General features: G+C 44.3%; 1 protein-coding gene across 1 annotated transcript; it reads left to right on the top strand.

The window, feature by feature from the left end:
* The first annotated feature begins 2765 nt into the window (after window positions 1-2765).
* lpar1 (lysophosphatidic acid receptor 1) lies at window positions 2766-16431 on the top strand. The gene is made up of 3 exons (XM_028973017.1): window positions 2766-2997; window positions 9278-10050; window positions 14259-16431. The coding sequence occupies exons 2-3, from the start codon at window positions 9294-9296 to the stop codon at window positions 14558-14560; spliced, it is 1059 nt and encodes a 352-aa protein (XP_028828850.1). The 5' UTR covers window positions 2766-2997; window positions 9278-9293; the 3' UTR covers window positions 14561-16431.
* The last annotated feature ends 2547 nt before the right edge of the window (window positions 16432-18978 follow it).

Raw genomic sequence — 18978 nt, forward strand, 5'->3', positions numbered from 1 at the left:
GCTTTATGAGAATTTTATACAATTGGTAATTTTTTGTTTTGTGAGTGGACTGAGCCAATTTTGCACAAACATCTTATTGTATTTCATTGAGGTGGTGATTTATTTTATTGACATTTTACTACTATTTCTACCTGTATACCTGTGTGAGTGACAGATAATCTGGAAATCCTGCCAACAGTTTGTTCTGTTATCCTCTTGATTTCAGTGGAAGGTATCTGCACAGCACCTGCTGATGGATGGAAACCACATACTGTAGATATTTGGATAATATGAAACAGCTTCTGTGTGCCTTTGAAGAGATTTGTTTCATGTCTTCACCCACACACGCTCCGTTCATCCCTCCATTTGTCCTTCCCATGTCAGTGTAAACGTACGGCAGAGAAGAAAACACGAGGAAGAACATTCCACTTTCCACCCCGCAGCACGGAGAACTTTAACAAATCGAACTCTGGATTCTGCTCTTCAAAGAGCGACAGACAATCCCCCTGACCTCACCACTCCCTGTGTGAAGGAACACTAACACGTCTGAAATGCGATTACTGACCTCACTCCCTCAATAACAAACATCTGTTGGACGCCGGGTCCTGTGCACCCCAATTGGTTGCGAAGCCTCTTGACGTTGCAGGGACCCCTCCTGAACAATCCATCTGAGGAACACCACAGCAGCGTCATTATGTGTGTCAAAGGACACGTAAGGTACGTAATCGTTCAGAGGAACGGTTTACTCGCACCACATACATTCCCTATCAACAGTCACTGTCCACTGGAGTAGAGTGGAGGTTGCCAGGCTTGTTTTATTGCATGCGATATCTGCCTCCTCTCCCTTTGCACATGCTTAGTGCACCATGCAGCTGCTTAAACCTTGAGGGAAGCAACCATTTTAAGCCCCACGTCACCGACGGCAATTAGACTGAGATAAGTGTGGATAATGGAGATATGTCTGCGTTCAAATAGCATCTTATAATTCTCTCATGGGCAATAAGGTTGTAAAATCCAACAATATGGTCCATCATTACTTTTCTTCCATGATTCACAGTCCGAAGCCATACTTGTAGCCTCCGTTTACTCGTAGAAAGATCAGCATGACTTTATGTCGCAGTACAGGCTTTTTTCACCTGGTAAACACATCAGACCCAGTCATGAGAAACAAGAGAGGATGATGCTCGGCTAATACCCTCTCCCTCAGGACCTTGACATTGGGCATATGTCCCATTAGTCCTATCTGGTGTTTAACCTCCCCTTGGCACAGACGGTTCGGAAGGTCTCCAACCTCTGAAGATCTCAGCCCCTCTTCTATTCCCATCCACCACGGCTGACCTCTGAAATGGCACTGGCACACTGCTCTGTCCCCACACTGGAGCAACTGCGTCTTACTCAATTCTGCCTGGCCTGTCTCCAGGGCATGGAGGGGCGCACTTGGAAGTGCAGCGACTCTTTCCAAATGACAAGGATGAAATCAAGGCGGGATGGAGGAAAAGGGGAACTTCAGACTGAGGCAATGCTCAAAACAATGTCAGTGTTTCAGCAATGCGGACCTAAGTGGGGTCCAATCTGGATCCAGTTGCAGGGATTGCATGAAGTACTTATTCAGAATCTCACCCCAATGGCACACTGAGTCTGAGAAATGTCTGATGCATATGTGCAAATGATGAAACAAGACCTGAAGTAAAGTGATGCATGTGCTTTCGCGCTGTAAATGAACCAAGATTCTGTAGTTTAATGACATGAAGAGGAAAACTGAGTCACAGTTCATTTTATGGGCGAACATGCATCCCTCAGTGGCTCCAAAGCCTGGTTTTATGAAACAAATGAAACCGCTTGAGTTCAGCTGGTCTTCATAGGTCATTTCTGGAAGGAGCTAAATGATGAATTCTTGTAACTGCATCTTATACTCACTCACTTACTTTCCATCACCACTTATTCCTCAGCAGGTCTGTGGCTGCCTGGAACCCGACTTTCTAGCTATATGTTGAAAATGTCTCATTTTCAGTAGTTGAGATCATTACAGACCTTCGTGCACTCTAGTCTTCTTTTGAGCTGGATAGACAATGGAAAGAAGCTGTGAAGAGGCCTGGCGAGAAATGCAGACAACGTAGATCAGTGAAAACACTGTCTCAGTATGAGCTCAACATCTTTTTTCATTTACTTAAGGACATGTTGCCTACAATAACCATAATATCACAACACTGTGGACTTTGATAGTTGATATATCGCTGGACAGTTGTCTATGATCATATTCTTCAGAAAATGAAGAAAAATGTTGTGGCTGCCAGGATCCATCCCGGGACACCGAGCTCAGGGTGGGATGCACACAGACACACACCGCTTACCCACACAGGCACGGACAATTCAGAGTCAGCAGTGCACCTACTGTACATGCCTTTGGATGGCGGGAGGAAACTGGCAAACCCGGCGAAAACCCGCGCACCACGGGGAGACAATGCAACCGCCGGGCTGGGATTCGAACTCACCACCCTGGAGGCGTGAGGCCCAATTATAATGAAAATAAAAAAAAATGGAAACACAATTTTAACTGCATTTCTGAACCAGTTGTACTAAACGTCACACCGACACCGGCCTACCGATATAACACGATATATTGCGTCCCTGCCCATATCACACACTTTTTGCCCTTTAATTCGAGCTTTTTCGCAGCTCTCTGCGCTTTAAACGTTTAAACGGCTGTCAATGTGTTTCCAATTACTGCGCGGAACAGGCCGGCGTGACGTCACCGGCGGACAGGAGCGGCGCTGTTCCGCGGCGTGGCGCGCCGCTCACTTTCCGCGCTCGGCGATCCCCACGACACCTCCGATGTCCTCCCTTCGCGGGACGTAAGATGGTCGCACGGGAAAAAGTCGCGCGACTTCCCTGAGAGCCTTTCCGACCTGGGAATTCGAGGGGATCTGGGAATTTCCTTCTGCTCCCCACTTCTCCGCCTCGTCCCCTCTTTCTCTCCGGAGGCTGTGGATTTAATACCTGCCGTCTCTACCATCACACGTGAGTATTTCACTTTTTTTTTTTTTTTTTTGCTCGTAAAGTTCGAAAAGTTGTTGTTTTATTTTCGTTTTTTTTTTTTCTACTTCTATACGTTATATTTTTGGCGCCATTTATTACGGATGAGACCGAAGGGGAACCATGGAAATGATAAATGGGAATTTCATCTCGGAACTTCAATAAGCAGTTAATTAATGAAGGGGAGGGCGGGGCAACGATACTAATAACGGTCACGGCGCGGGGTCACGTGGTTTTGCCGGCGCTTTTATCCGTCTCGTCCGGGTGTTGCTTCGCTCTCTGGATGGGTTTTCCAGACGCGCAGTGCAATCCAGGTTTCCGTTTGCCCTTCGCAGATCCCCCCCCCCCCCTCCTCCCCCCTCCTTCATCCCATCTTGACCCCCCCACCCCCTTACCAACCCCCCCCCCCCCCCGCGCGCAGGGAATGTTGGCTTATCCACTCCATTTGGGAATGGTGCTCACCGGGACGCCGCTTCACCGGCCAGTGCCACGCAGCACAGCGTATCCTGACGTTTTCTGCTGAAAGGTGTTCCGGCACGTCAAGATTAGAGGCCTGGTTTAGTCCAGCCGAGTTTTACGGTTGGGTGTGGAGCCAGGCCCGTTTTAATTTAGATCGGTTATTTAAGAGGCCTTTTCACATCTCGTACTGTACGACCTTGTAATTTTAGGGTCTCGGCGTCTGTCCCACGGAGCCGCTGTAACCGGCTGTCTGGCGTAACTGCTTCAGCACACTTTGGGTTTTCTTTTTTTTTTTTTTTTTGATCGACCCGCTGCTCTTCACAGACGACCCCCACTTACCACGGTGTTACTAATGGGGCCGTTTGACCAGTCGGAAAGCAAATGGCCTGCTGACATTCACACCTGTAGAGCAACCTGGATACTGAGAATGTTCCTAGTTTCGTTGCTGTTGTCGCGTTCGAGCGATCTCAACGCGCCGGGTCAAGGGTCAAGTCAGATGTTTCCCAGTGTGTGGAGCGGCGCCGATCCCTCAGCAGAAAGATGTTTCCTGCACGTCCACCCGTCCATTCTGGCTCTGACTGCGCAGATGTGATATACGGAATGCTGTTTTCAGGCCTGGTAGGTGGCCCAACTACAGTCCAGACAGGAAAGCTCCTCCACGTGACCCCCGGGTCAGTTCTGGGGGCAGCTGTGGAACAAGCGGCCGGTGCAGATTGGCCCCTGGCCGGTCCCGGCCCTTCCTGTGCCCAGAATGCTGCGGCTGTTTCTCTCTCATATTAAAACAATGAAATGGGCCCAGTGTTCTGTTTGTGCTCTGAAATCTTAGGCGTGGCACATTTGCCGCTCGCGGTCCCCTGTGGCCGAGTGTGCGAACGTCGAGCCGCAACAAATAAGCTCGGTGCTTTATTGTGGGGCTCGGTCCCGGCCCGTCTGGCATCGGCAGAATTTGTTTGCGCGAATAAAGCAAATGAAGTTGGATGTGGGGGCGTGGCTGTTCATTTTAATTCTGCCGCTCTCGGAGGCGCGAGTGACGAGATTATCCCGTTATCACTTTTATCACACCGAGAGACATCTGCAGCGTGCCGACAAATGGCGGTCGGAGGTGTGACACATGGCGCTCAGAGAGAGGCGTTGGATAGGTGTCGGATAGGACATCCTGAGCTCAGCCTGCTTTCGTTACCACGGACGAGCGAAAGGAAGTCGGGAGATTTTTATTTATTTCTATTTTGAAACTTCCCTTTTTTTAATGAGTCACGATCATGGAGGGAAAATGATGTGCAGCCTGATGTAAAAGTTGCATCGACTGAAAACCACCCAAATGTCGGAGGTGCTGTGGGGTAGACTGGACTGGTCTCTGGTCACAGGACTGCAGAAACTTACATCTCATAGGCAACACATGAATTTGTATAATACGCGTGTAATACGTACTGAATAAGCGGAACTCGTAAGCCTGTGTGTCTTCTTACAGCAGAAAAACTGGAGGATGTGATATTAAACCTCTGAAACGGGGCATTCCAAAAAACGCCACTGCTGCTAAAGTCCAGTGATTTCGGCAGTAAATGAGTGCGCTATCATTTTAAGACATCTGTTCAAGCAGATGATTGAATCTTCTTCCATTGTTCCCATTGTTGCCAGAAGAACGTGAAGGAAACGCTGCACCTCTTGATGGAAGCCCGGCGTGCGCCTTGCCGTTTTGTTACCTGGAGAGTGAAGGCATTTCTCCATTGCATGCATCTGTTAAAAATTTGCTTTAGTTGCCATGGTGTCAGAAGCACGACTGTGCATGGACGTGGGTATGGTGTCGCAGACAATCCATCAGTTGGCGTGTAGTGTATGGTTGCATGCGTGACCCCTGCCACACAAGCGGGCAGGCAATTGTGGTACGTTCTGAGACAGAAAGAGAGGCGCCCTGTGATGAAGATGTCCCCGTGCTGTTGGGGACTTGCAAAACCGCTTTGTGATTACAGTCTCCAGGAAACTCAGGCCACTCCTTGAGGTCGCTGTCCGTGCCTGTGTTTAGTCGCGTAGTGAAGGGAAGAAACAGGGCGTGGCTTTAGAGGCTTGTTGCGATGTACGTATTTATACAAAGGTTTGCCAAGGCAGCCATTATTGCAGCGAAAAATAAAAGCCACGTAGCCCGCGCCCGCCTGTGGTATTTCGAACGTTACCCTCCCAGCGTGCATTGATGTCTTTTTTTTTATTGTTCTGTGGTTGCAGAGTCGAGAATTTCTGAACCAGGGATTAATTTTTCTGTGAATGCCGAACAGAAGTCATTATTTGACAAATGATGAAGGTAAACGTTTCATGGGTTTTATGAAGGCACGCCGCACCACACCTCCATAAGACATGACCTGTTGCCAGTATCTGTTCTGCACATGTGCAAACCTGCACACATGAAAAATATCTGTAGAAAAAAATCAGCCATTGACGCAGAAAGAAAAATCTAAATCAAAATCAAAGTGTTTTTTTTTTTTTTTTTTTTAGTGTGACGTGGCACAACATTGGTTGTAGGGTACTGGGTTCAAATGTGGCACCCACACACTGACTCAGTTGAGGTTGTCTTCTGATGGTTGGTTGGTTACGTTGCACTTAAGGAAGCACCTCTCCCCAACAGAGGGTGGATACTCGAACCCACTCCGGTGCATTTTTTTAGGCCCATATTTATGACCAAATGCTTATTTTGCAGCACTGGTCCCAATCATTCTGCATTTAAAAAAAATCAAGTTTACACCCTCACACCTCACAACCTTTATCGACGCTTGGGAGACACTTTCTTTCAACACTTTCCTTGCATGATTAAATTAATATTGATTTTCGGTTGAGGTTGCAATTCCAGATGCAAAAGTGCCTCTCTAGATTTTCTTCTAGCTTCAGGCCTGGCCAGAAATATATTTTTAAGCAATATTTTACCATACAATTTACTCCTGTGTATTGGTTACTGTATTTCTGATGGCATCAATTAATTACAAAGGACAATAAGGGGTGTAGTAGCCTAGTGGGTAACACCCCACTTACTACCATTGTGTCCCTGAGCAAGACAGTGTCTCAAGACAGTGGGGGGACTGTCCCTGTAACTACTGATTATAAGTTTCTCTACAGAAGTAAATGTAAATAATGACTCTTAAGTGATCAACTACATGTGCATATACACAAAATGATCTTCCTGCTGAAAAGTCCTGATTTCGAAAGTTCAGACACAGGGTAATGAATTGCTTGTACTATCAGACTAATTACGTTGTAATCCGTACGGTTTTGGTTTTCGAACCTTGAAATGGTTTATTACCTCATCGTGATTGCGGCCAGAGTGGAACAATTTCTACATTGTAAAACGCATTTTGTGACAGGACGCTCGCTGAACAATGCCTGCATTGTGCCTCCTGGCAGGCAGGGCCGCAACGGCGAAGCCGATCTGGGCTTGTGCCTCCCGCTTTTTCGAGCCGTCTGAAAGGCTGGATATTTGGGGGGTGATGTTGTTGCCCTATTCATTTGGTCTGTGAAAGAAAGAGTGCATTTGGTACTTTTTTCAGTCTTTATTTCATATCCAATAACTAGAAAAGGGTGTTAAATAATGCGCATAAGTGAAACGTAAGGAAACAGTCAGGAAGGAAGCCATGTATTACATGGGACATCAGCTTTGCTTGTGTTTATGTGGCGGTGAAAGACTGGTCTTTCGTTCTGGATCATTTGGCTTTTGAGCAGTGGTGCCCGATTCGCAGTGGCGCGACTAGGGTCCAGTGCCCACAGAGGAAGGAGATAAACTTAATTTCATTGCTGCCATTACATGGGTTGAACTGCCATGTTTGAGTATAAGCAGCCAAATATCACGAAAACACACTGTACTTTATTATGCTAATCGCAGCATCTACAAGGCGAGCGGCTGTGGGCACATGGAGCCATTTTTAATTGAAAGGCTTCATTATCGTTATCCTGAGGATGCTGGAGGCTTTTATGCATCATGGGAATCAAATGAAAGTTATGTAATAGAGGATATCATGATACCATAATACCATGGATCGAATTGTTGATGGTTCCTGGATGCAGATAATCTCATTCCATCCTACACGCCTGCCTAGGCCCGGTCAATATGCCTCATTAGCCAAACTGAACTGAGCCGTGGTAACGAATGGGTTTGTTCTTCACGTCTGGCCTCCACATCCTTTCAGGGTTGTGTTATTTGGAAGGAAAATTGTCAGATTGAACTCCCCACCCTCCCCTTCACTCATCACTTTAGGTTATGTAAGTAAAGAGGTGCGACGCACATCCTGCTGAATTGATCCTACAAAATATCAGCTCAGTGAAAGGGCCGAGTCTCTGTTCATGCTGCCTGCATGGACTTTTTTATGATAATGCTGTGTGTTAGTAGCAGGGTGGTCCCGTCGGTCCACGGTATGTCAAAGAGCGGTCTTTTTGTGACGTGCCTTTCGAACCGGGAGGAAGTCTGTCGCCTCTCAGGCACAGGCAGCTTTTGTTCGGCAGACTTGTAGGGAGATCAGAGGCCTGAAGCGCTGTGATAAACCGCATGCACACAATGACAGGATCTGTCTCCATTGCTTTCCAAACATCCACGGCTCGGGATGCAGGAGAGATCTTAGGAGAGAGACTCTCACTTTCCCTCAGCCATTTATGACCAAGCAAGCAATTTTGGGCAGTGTTATTTAGCATCTGGAGGCTTTAATTCTACACTGAAGGATTATTTATTGAACTTATCATTTAAGTAAATGTGACCAGGGTAACACATCGCAATCAATTGTTATTATTTGTAATAACATTTAGATGATTTGCAATATCGCAATGCTTAAGAAATGTTCAAATTTGTTAAAATAATCTTCAGCCGGGATGACGCTGGCCGTTTGTTTTCGGCTGCCCCCAGGAGAGATGAGTACACGGGCAATTTACACACGGCACCCCTGAAATAAGCGCGGCAAACGTTTGCGTTGGCAGAAAGGCCGCTTGTGGCATGGAAACCTCCCGCGCGAGTAGAAAGGGTTAAAGTCTGAGCAGGTCTTGCCCGGAGGCCCACTTCCTGCGCTGGGTGTTTGGCAGGAGAGAATCGGCCAATTCAGATGAAACCGGCGCAGATGTGACTAATGGCATGCTGGGATGTCTGCAGCTTTTACTACACTGCGCCAGTGTGCTGCTTTGTTTATGCTAGCAGGACTGGGGTCTGCTGGCCCTTTTCTGCTTGGCAAAAGAATAAAATTAGGCGAATAAAGCAAAAAAAAGTTTCAAATTGAGTTATTAAAAATGCCTGTATTCTAATTCGGCTGCATATTGGCAGGATGTAATGGACATCGTGAGTACAGTCCTTAAGTACACGTGTACAAGAGCTTTTTGGTCTGAAGCATTCCGCTTTTGGACGGTCAAGCTCAGAACTGAAACTGGTCTCCAGTCTCCATGGAATGCAGGTCAGATGCGATCTTCTGTAGTGACGTCTTTACTTGGGTTGATATCCTGGATTTCGGGAGGTGAGGGTGGGCAGAGCCAACTGGGCCAATGGCTCTGGTCGACTGCTCCCGCAGCTTCTAATAGAACATTGTGCCCAGTTGAGGGCAGTTAGGTAATATGCATTTCAAAACACATTTTTGAATCAGCTAATGCTGGAGGCTCAAAAGCAACAATTTCTGCATGGAACATATCAATTACCACAATTATATTTAGGTGTAAGTCAGGTCAGACTAGACAATTTTGAGGTTGTCCATGGTCACGTCACCAATCCCCTGGCAGCCTATTTTTTGACCCACTTTTTGAATAAAAATAGTGAATTTGCCTTGTAGATATCTTCATATACCTTTCTTTTTCCTTTTAGACGCCTGGCCTTCACAATGGATGACTTTTCTCTGCTGAACGATGGACAGTGCTACTACAACGAAAGCATTGCCTTTTTCTACAATCGCAGTGGCAAAGAGCTGGCCACAGAGTGGAATACAGTCAGCCGGCTGGTGATGGGCCTCGGCATCACCGTGTGCATCTTCATCATGTTGGCCAACCTCCTGGTGATGGTGGCCATCTACATCAACCGCCGCTTCCACTTCCCCATTTACTATCTCATGGCCAACCTGGCGGCGGCAGACTTTTTCGCCGGGCTGGCCTACTTTTACTTGATGTTCAACACGGGTCCCAACACTCGCAGACTGACTGTTAGCACTTGGCTGCTCCGGCAAGGCCTTATAGACACCAGCCTGACTGCCTCGGTGGCCAACCTGCTGGCCATTGCCATCGAGCGCCACATAACTGTCTTCCGCATGCAGCTGCACACGCGTATGAGCAACCGGCGCGTAGTGGTCGTCATCGTCATCATCTGGACCATGTCTATCGTCATGGGTGCCATCCCAAGCGTGGGCTGGAACTGCATCTGCAGCATCGAGACCTGCTCCAACATGGCGCCCCTCTACAGCAACTCCTACCTGATCTTCTGGGCCATCTTCAACCTGGTAACGTTTGTGGTTATGGTGGTGCTCTATGCCCATATATTTGTCTACGTACGCCAGCGCACCATGAGAATGTCCCGGCATAGCTCCGGCCCCCGACGGAACAGGGACACCATGATGAGCCTTTTGAAGACAGTGGTGATTGTTCTTGGTGAGTCTAATTCTTTGATCATTAGTACCTGTTATTCAAGCTGTACACCTGTACAGCTTTGGCTGAGAGACGGTCATATAATAAAAGGTGACATACTCATTCTTGCCGCACCACAATTTGGGTTCCGTATATCGCTACCATAAAAATCTACCATACTTGACTGAACTTATACATTTTTTTATTACATATAACCAGTAGCCTAGTGAATTCGTTTGAACAAATGAAGTACGATGGGCTATAACCTACATATAACCTTCCTGTATTAGACCTATTTCTTGGTCTTTCAGCACATGAGTCTGTATGAAGCTCGCACGTTCCACCAATGCAAGACCAGAGCTGAAAAGTCCAAATTTTTATCAATTGTTGTCAGCCTCATCATTATTATTTTTTTTCCACACAATTCAGCCTGACCTTTTCATTCAAGGTCATGTGCCAGTGATAAGAACGTGTGACGCATCAAGAAGTCCTGCCTTGTTTGGGGCTGTGTTATCGGGTTTCACACTGCTACTTATTCCCAGTGAGCATGGTATTCCTGCTAGTTTTGTTTTGTCTTTAATTCACACTTTATGAAAGAACATAAGGCGTAAAGGCACGACGAACGGCGTATCATCCTGCTCATCCTCATTCACTCATCATTTCTTCCCCTAGAACCTACAAGCGAAATTGAAGCAACTATGTGATTGTGCGTTTCTGCCTTGACAGAAAAAACGTTCCTATGTCGATAAAGCAGCGGTTCTTGTCAACATATTGTACCTCATTATCAGCGAAAGTGAATGCCGTGCATTTTTGTCTCAGTCGGCTGTGAGGGGGTAAAAACAAGGTGCCCTGGCTACAGTTTCTGTGCAGTTTCAGGCCGATGCGAGACCCACAAGAACAGACAAGTATATTGGTATATCGGTACATATTTGTGTGTTTTTTTATATATATATATATAAAGTAAACAAGATGAAACAAGAAGTTGTGCTGCATGGGTTTTTTCCGGTTGCTGCACATAGGCTTTATTTATAAATCATATGAAGTGTTAATTATAAATGAGGTGTTAATATTCGGAGTTTTATTTCAGACTAGTGTAGGCAGGCATGGATAAGATATTCACTTCTCTGGTACAACGAAGAAAAGATGTGCAGTATATTTCCATAAGCCTCCCCGTCACCGTTCCCTTGAAACAATGCAGGCGCTGACCTCTGTACAGCCGAGAGCTCATCGCCGCGGCCGTTTGGCCAGGCCCAGTGTTCGCCTTGCACAGCATCAGTGTCACGCCTCCGTGGCTCTCCCAGCAAGGCCTGGCCTCAAGAATGGAGGCCAGTCACGGACGAGGGTCCCTCGGCTCCACTGTGGCACGGTAAACAGTGCTGGTTTTGTTCAGACAATCGGTGCCTGACATGAGGCACTAGGAAAACTGGAGAGCAGGGCATCTGCTAAAAAAAAAAAGATGAGTGCATAGTTCTTGGCACAAGCTGCAGCTTTCTTCTGCAGATAAGCATAATGTTGCTGCTTATCAGGGAGCCAAGGGGTGAGTGTTTATTCTTTATCTCGTCTTTTTTTTTTTCGTCCTTTCAAGACAAACTTCCTTGGTTCTGAAGACTTTCTTGTGTGAGCGAAGCACCCAAGAGTCGCATTTGAATGATGGGGATTCTAGTGTCAGTCAGAAGTCCATTCTTCTTGAAATACACAGGGTTTTCTCAAAGTTTTCTTACGATCACCCTTCTGGATGATTGTTTCCACAGCTAGAATATGATCATTCAGGTCAGTTTTCCCGTCTCAGAACTGATCAGTTTTTCCTCGTTAACATGGCAATATAATCCCATTCTGCTTTAGATCTTTTTCCCGCTGCCTTTTTAGAAGTGAGGTGATGAGCCATTCTTAATTGGAATTATTCAGAGGTGAGTTTTGGGGTGTAACATGTAATAATAAAGTCTGTTTCTCAACCATCAAGATAGCAAAATGAACATTTGCCCAATATATATTTCCGCTTTCCGCTATGTGCCATATTGTCAAAATAGGGTCAAAGACTCTTAATCACGCCTATTTACATGCCATCATGGTTCCTATTAATAGCAGATGTGAAAGGAAGCAGAAAGTTGTGGGCAATGTGATAACTTTCCGAAACACATTGAAATGTTCTCATGACAATTATAACTTGCGTGTGAAAAATGTTTGTTCCCAGGAACAAACTATTGTATAAAAGTTTGCCTATGTGGTTGCACCACAGCCAGAGAACTGATGGAAGCAGTCATGTGCTATGGCATCCCTGCCGTCTGAGCCTTGTCTTGGCAGTATATTCTGGATAACGCCTGTCAGAAGTGAGCCCTCCTCTGCCCTGTGTTGAGGTGGAACGGTTGAAGGAAGTCGTTCCAAGTCAGACATCTGTGAAGCAGATGAGGCGGGCAGGGTCCAGTCTTCAGGATGCCGTAAATCAGTTTTAAAAAAAGTATTCCTCCACGCTGCCGCGTTCGATAGATGGAAAATGGCAAGGCCTTCACGCCCAATATTATGGAGCAACATCCACACCGATGCATTTTAATAGATCCTACTGTATTTCAGACCTTACTTTCCAAATTTCTGATTATTTACATTTACAGCATTTATCAGACGCCCTTATCCAGAGCGACTTACAATCAGTAGTTACAGGGACAGTAGTTACAGGGACAGTCCCCCTCTGGAGCAGGTTAAATGTCTTAGGGTTAAATGTCTTGCTCAGGGACACGATGGTAGAAAGTGGGGTTTGAACCTGGGTCTTCTGGTTCATAGGCGAGTGTCTTACCCTAGTGGTGGCCTAGCGGTTAAGGAAGAGGCCCTGTAATCAGAAGGTTGCCGGTTCGATTCCCGATCCGCCAAGGTGCCACTGAGGTGCCACTGAGCAAAGCACCGTCCCCACACACTGCTCCCTGGGCGCCTGTCATGGCTGCCCACTGCTCACCCAGGGTGATGGGATAAAAACCGAGGACAAATTTCACTGTGACAATCACTTCACTTTAACTTTAACCACCCAGATTTATGTGTCTAGTTGCACAGACTATGCAAATGACATCACCTACAGGCACTGAACCAAAGTGGCTATATGTGTAAATCTGTTTCTGTACCTGCGTGCCAACTGGTCATTCATTTAAAAGGACTGTGACATGATTGCAATGTTCAAAACTCCAGCCTGACGGACACCATTGCTGTCGCTGGCCATAAGTCAGAGGGCAGCCCCAGGGAGGGTCGTTGTGAAGGCTGAGTTCTGTATACATTAGAGCTGAAAGCATGCAGGAAAGTTGCAACTCCGCTGTCTCAGTTTTGCAAGGCGATAACAAAGTGTAAATGTTCCTGAGACGCCCAGACAAATAAACCCGTTGCATTATGGAAGCAATAGATGACTTACGGTTGTGTTAACATTTACACTTTTGTATTCAGTGAGAATTGTACCAAAACCATCTAATGGAATCACATAAATGCAAATTTTGGAATTTCATGGTTTAGAGGGCTGGAAGTCCAAGTCAAATCAAACTGTCATCTGTTAATAATCTGTTAACACTGGGAATAAAAAAAAATTCTTGTTGGTTGCAAATATGTCTACCTTTTCATGAACAGCAAGGAGCATGGTCTTCTGTTTTGGATTAGCTTTTTTTATCCTCTTCGGGAATGTGCACAATGGGATTCTATGTCTTCTCCCTTAAGCTGGAAGCCACCAAAAAGCTGGAAAAGCAGTAATCGGCCTGTGCTCCGTAGTTATGTATTTATTTGGGGACAGCGATGCCATAGCGGGATGCAACATCGATGTTTTGGACGTACAACTGAATTCAGCTTGGGAAACACATGGCGGCCGCCTCATTCAATAAGGGTCGAAACATGTGGAGGAGCCATGTCGGGAACAGCTTGCTGTAGTTTATCTAACTCCTGAGAGTCTCCACATGACTTTCAAGTGATGTAAATGGTGCAAGAACAGCTGCAGTTGCTAAAGGAAAACACAAATGTTTCTCGTGGCCAAAAAATCCATCCACTCTTAGCTTCAGTGTTGTACTCTGTATATATATTCCATTTTTTTTTCGGTTGTAGTCACAATTACAGCTCAGTTTTGATGAATCTAAAATTACTCTGGAATGTTCCATTTTTCCCAGATCCTAAACTAGGTCACCATGAAATGTTATGAATTGAAACGTGTGATGTCTTGATGCTGTTATTTGTGCCTGGAAATAAGACCATTTTCCTCTGACTGCTTCCTACAGGTGCTTTTATAGTCTGCTGGACGCCTGGCTTAGTGCTGCTGCTGTTGGACGTCTTCTGCGCCAGTTGCAATGTGCTGACTTACGAGAAGTTCTTCCTGCTCCTAGCAGAGTTCAACTCTGCCATGAACCCAATCATTTATTCCTACCGTGACAAAGAGATGAGTGTGACCTTCAAACAGATTCTCTGCTGCCAGCGGCAGGAGATAACCAACGGTACGGCCGAGGGCTCGGACCGCTCCGCGTCCTCCATCAACCACACTGTCCTGAGCGGCGCCCACAACAACGACCACTCAGTGGTGTGATCTGCATCTGAATGCTCAGACCAGAGAAGGTCATGCTTTCCTGTGGCCAAAAGTTGAGGCATTTCAGCAGAACGAACTTTTCAACAGTGTTTTATGAACGTCTATGTGTGTGTGTGTGTGTGTGTGTGTGTGTGTGTGTGTGTGTGTGTGTGCGAGAGAGAAAGATACTGTGTTTTCATAGAGATTTTTTTTTTGATACTATGAACTATTTAAGGACTAATCTATGATGTGAAGGATAAGCCAGTAAAACCGTCTCACCTACATCTCTCCACTCGGCATGTCTGGGAAGCCACGTAGGTTAAGGGGGAAAAAAGGCTGTGACTGGAGATTTAGAACACGCCCCTCGCCCAATGAAGCATCTAAAACCATCGCCTTTTTATCAGAGTTCACTTGTTACTGCAGTGCCTGACTAACAGTTTTCCCCACTGGTACGCATACCAGAAGGGCAAAGATAGTTTGCATGAATCTCACTTAACTGTGTTAACATATACAAATTCGGTATATATTATTTTTAGTCGTGGTTGATGAATTCTTGCAATCCCAATGTTTGAAATCAAGACCGCTCATGCAACGATATACTGCCGACACACGCAAATCCACTTTCAATTTCAGTACTCTGTTGACTGGAATTATAGCTACAGAATACAAGGCAACTCAAAAACTGTTAGGTCCAAAATGGCCTTCTGATTTGAAGAGAGAAATTGTCTCATGATAATGCACTTCATTCTGCATTAGCGTATTGTTTATGGTTGCAACATGAAACGGTGTATGCATGAAACAAGGGGATCACAGATGAACTAAGAGATCGTAGAAATGTAAGGATTTGTTTCATTATGCCTTTTACTGTTTCACCAACCATAAATGTCTAATATGGTAAGATTTATATTGATTTCCATTGTGCACCCTTCATATCCACATTATCATATGGGCTGATTCTAAATTGTTCTTAATCTATTTGTCATTTAAAAAAAACAGTTTCTGAATGATCAATCAAACAATAGGCCAAATTCCCTATCCTTTTATTTCAATTAGACAATTTAGGCAAAATAAGGCAAGACACTTGGTTAAAACTTGAATCTCAGTATGTTATGCAAATTTGTGTTTTAATTTTTTTTTAAGTAAATGTTTTACAAATGTTACCCTCTAAAGGGCTGGTAATGAGGAATTTATGTACCAGCAGAAGCTTCTGATGTGTCACTGTTTGTGAGTCGTATTCACTCGTTGCTGTTGAGTCACGAGTAGCTGAATGCTTTGTGTTTTTGCACTACACTGATCAGTATTGTGTTCGCGAGACCATCGGTGAGCGGTGGCGCTCAGCTCAATTTTTTTTTTTTTTTTGATACCCAGTTTTGCACTGATAATAGGACATATTAAGATTCCTGGTTCGCCATTTCAATAGTTGATGTTGCATTGATACATTTTTCTAAAAGGCTTGTTAACAAATTTAAGAAAATATATGTTTGTGTTACAATGTTCTTCATGGAACAGTTTACTTTAATGGGTTTATGTCTTAAGTACACTGCAGAGCCACAAAAGAAAAGAATATTTGTTGAAATATTTAATTAGTGCCTTTTTATACATTACCTGATTTAAATTTTTCTGCTGCAGTGATGCAAACAGTGTAGATCCGACTTGCAGTCTTCTCATATTTCACACTTTCAGGGATACAAGCAATTCTACATTTCATTCTCAAAAAAGGGAAAATGCATATATAGGTTAAGCCTGCTAACATAATGATGTGACCATGTATCCTTCAAAAAAGCTTGTAAAATATCAACATCAAAGTCATTTCATTCATCATTTTATGACTGATTTTCTCTCCAATTTATTTCTGTAACCAGTGAAGGTAAATTTAGTCATACCAAAAAAAATTGTTTTTTTGAGATTAAACTAATTAATTTATCAACCTATGTTGGTCTATAGTTCATATATCAGTGTATGTATGTACGTATGTATATAATTTTTGTGTATATAAATATATTCCATGTTAGTCAAAAGGGAAGATTTATTGTTTGAGCAAAAGTAGGACCACATTAAAGCCATTTAAACATTACCAGAAAAACGTCAACCGAGACCACTTTTGTGTACAGTTACTAACATAAGACTATAGCTCACACATTTGAATAAAATGCTGTTTAAATGTGACACTAATTAGCTGGTGTAAATTAGCCCTCTGTAGTTGTCACAAGGTTTTTCCATTTTGTTTTTACCAAAATACTGTAAATTTTTTTTGTTTCCCCAACAAAGTTTCAAAACTGAATGATTATAAATGCAGCTTTTGACAATGTCTTATTTTTCCTCATGAAAATAAATACAGTTCTGTAGTATCAGAAAAAGGCTTGTTATTTAAATGGATTGGTTTTGCTGATTATCTAATTTTAGGAAAGTTTATACCGTATATACAGTTTAACTGCAGTTGACTTATGGGCTGCCACTTCCCCTGTAGGTGACAAAGTGACATTTCCCTCCAGACATGCAGGAAGTTCCTGTGTCCAGAGGCAGCCGGGGCTGCTGAGTGATAGGGATGTCACATTATCATTCGCTTTTTGACTTCCTTAGTTTTCCTAGAAGCTTCAGAGCTTTCCGAGGCCCCTTCAGAACCTGCTTAATCCGTGAAACACACACTATATTTCCCAAAACTGTGGTAAAATGCTTGGCATGTGAGTTATGCTATCAATGGCATTCATTTGAACAACTGGCCTACAGTCCCCCCCCCCTGAACAAGTTCAGCCCGTAACGTTCAACAGCTGTGCCTGACATTCCACAGCGTTTACTCTGCAGAATATTGAGGTTCAAACTCGAGCAACTGCAGAGCAAAATGATTCCCTCAGTATTACCGTGCGGATTTTAATGGATGACGTATGACATATTTAAAGAGAGAAGGCATAACTCTTACCACATGACAAAGTAAGAGTGTGCAGGCTGGACTGCAATGACACTGAAACCAGGATGTACAGGTATAACTGTTGAGTATTCAGAAAAATTAAATAATGGGTTTTCAAGAACAGACTAGGGTCAAAATGAACACCACCTATCCTTCATCGAGCACTTGGGGTGATCCTGAGGGCTCCATAAAGACATATTACGAGCCACTCAGGTCAGCTTCTTACATAATGAGGCAGTTATGGCCTAGCGTTTGAGGAAGCGGCCCTGGAATCAGAAGGTTGCCGGTTCGAATCCCGATCTGCCAAGCACCGTCCCCACACGCTGCTCCCGGGGCGCCTGTCATGGCCGCCCACTGCTCACCCAGGGTGATGGTTAAAAGCAGAGGACACATTTCGTTGTGTCACCGTGAGCTGTGCTGCAGTGTATCAGAATGACAATCACTTCACTTTCACTTTCTTCACATGTTGAGCAATTACCTCAAATCACTGGCAAAGGAACTACTACCAGCCACAGTTTCATAATAATTATTTTAATTCAGCAGACTATAACTAGGGTTTGTTAAGAAAAAAGATTCTCAGATATTAATCCATGCTAAAATTTAGTATCGACTTCGAGACCAACTAGCACTGGTATTGATAACTTAAATTCAGTTTTGCATCTGCAGATTACAGCAATTTCCAGCCCTCGCCATCAGTGGGCAGTTGTGGCCTAGTATATAAGTAAACCGACTTGTAATCAGAAGGTTGCTGGTTCAAATCCCAAAGTGCGACTGAGCAAAGCACTGTCCCCACACACATTTGGACATTCCAAAATAAAAATAAAACTTTAATAGCTGAGTCCTCTCCCGTTTTTAGATATGTAAATGAATTTATAGTACATTATTTTAATTTTGAACCAGCACTGTCTTACTAATGTTAATTTGACAAATTTGTTAAAAGAAAATGTATTTCTTGAATGTATTTGAGAACCAAATGTCCATTGTCTTCTATTCAAAGCAAGAGATTATTACATAGCCATATTACATATTACATATGTGGCCACTTGAAGTTTGAACCTCCTGCATTGGGAAGCATGTGCTCCAGGTCTGTGAAAGGCCATGGAGATATACTCACAACAACACACGTGACGGGTTCTTTATATATTTTTGTCCCTGGACACCATTATTCATTATAACTTGCTATTAAATAATTTAAATGCCATGAGCAACAGTAGAAACAATGACTAAAAGCTATATAGGTGTTGTTTGGCATAATTTTTAAATACTCACAATATCACTAAAACGGTCTCTGCATTTTTGTTAAACGGTTTAGATTGATGTCACATTTTCAACATAGCCTGAGATGAGCTTTTTCATTTCTTCTTTGGGCCCTTTTAACGTCTAAATGTGACATTTTACCCTCCTCTCTTGATCCTCCCTTTTTCTTCCAGTGCCGGGAAGCCCTGTGATTTTTCATGAGAAAATGCTGGCAGATAGCGGGACCCTTAAGTGGGAGTTTGACTCCACACTCCACAGTTTATATCTGCAAAGGAGG

Source organism: Denticeps clupeoides, chromosome 3 (genome assembly GCF_900700375.1).
Source record: "Denticeps clupeoides chromosome 3, fDenClu1.1, whole genome shotgun sequence".
NCBI lineage: Eukaryota > Metazoa > Chordata > Actinopteri > Clupeiformes > Denticipitidae > Denticeps > Denticeps clupeoides.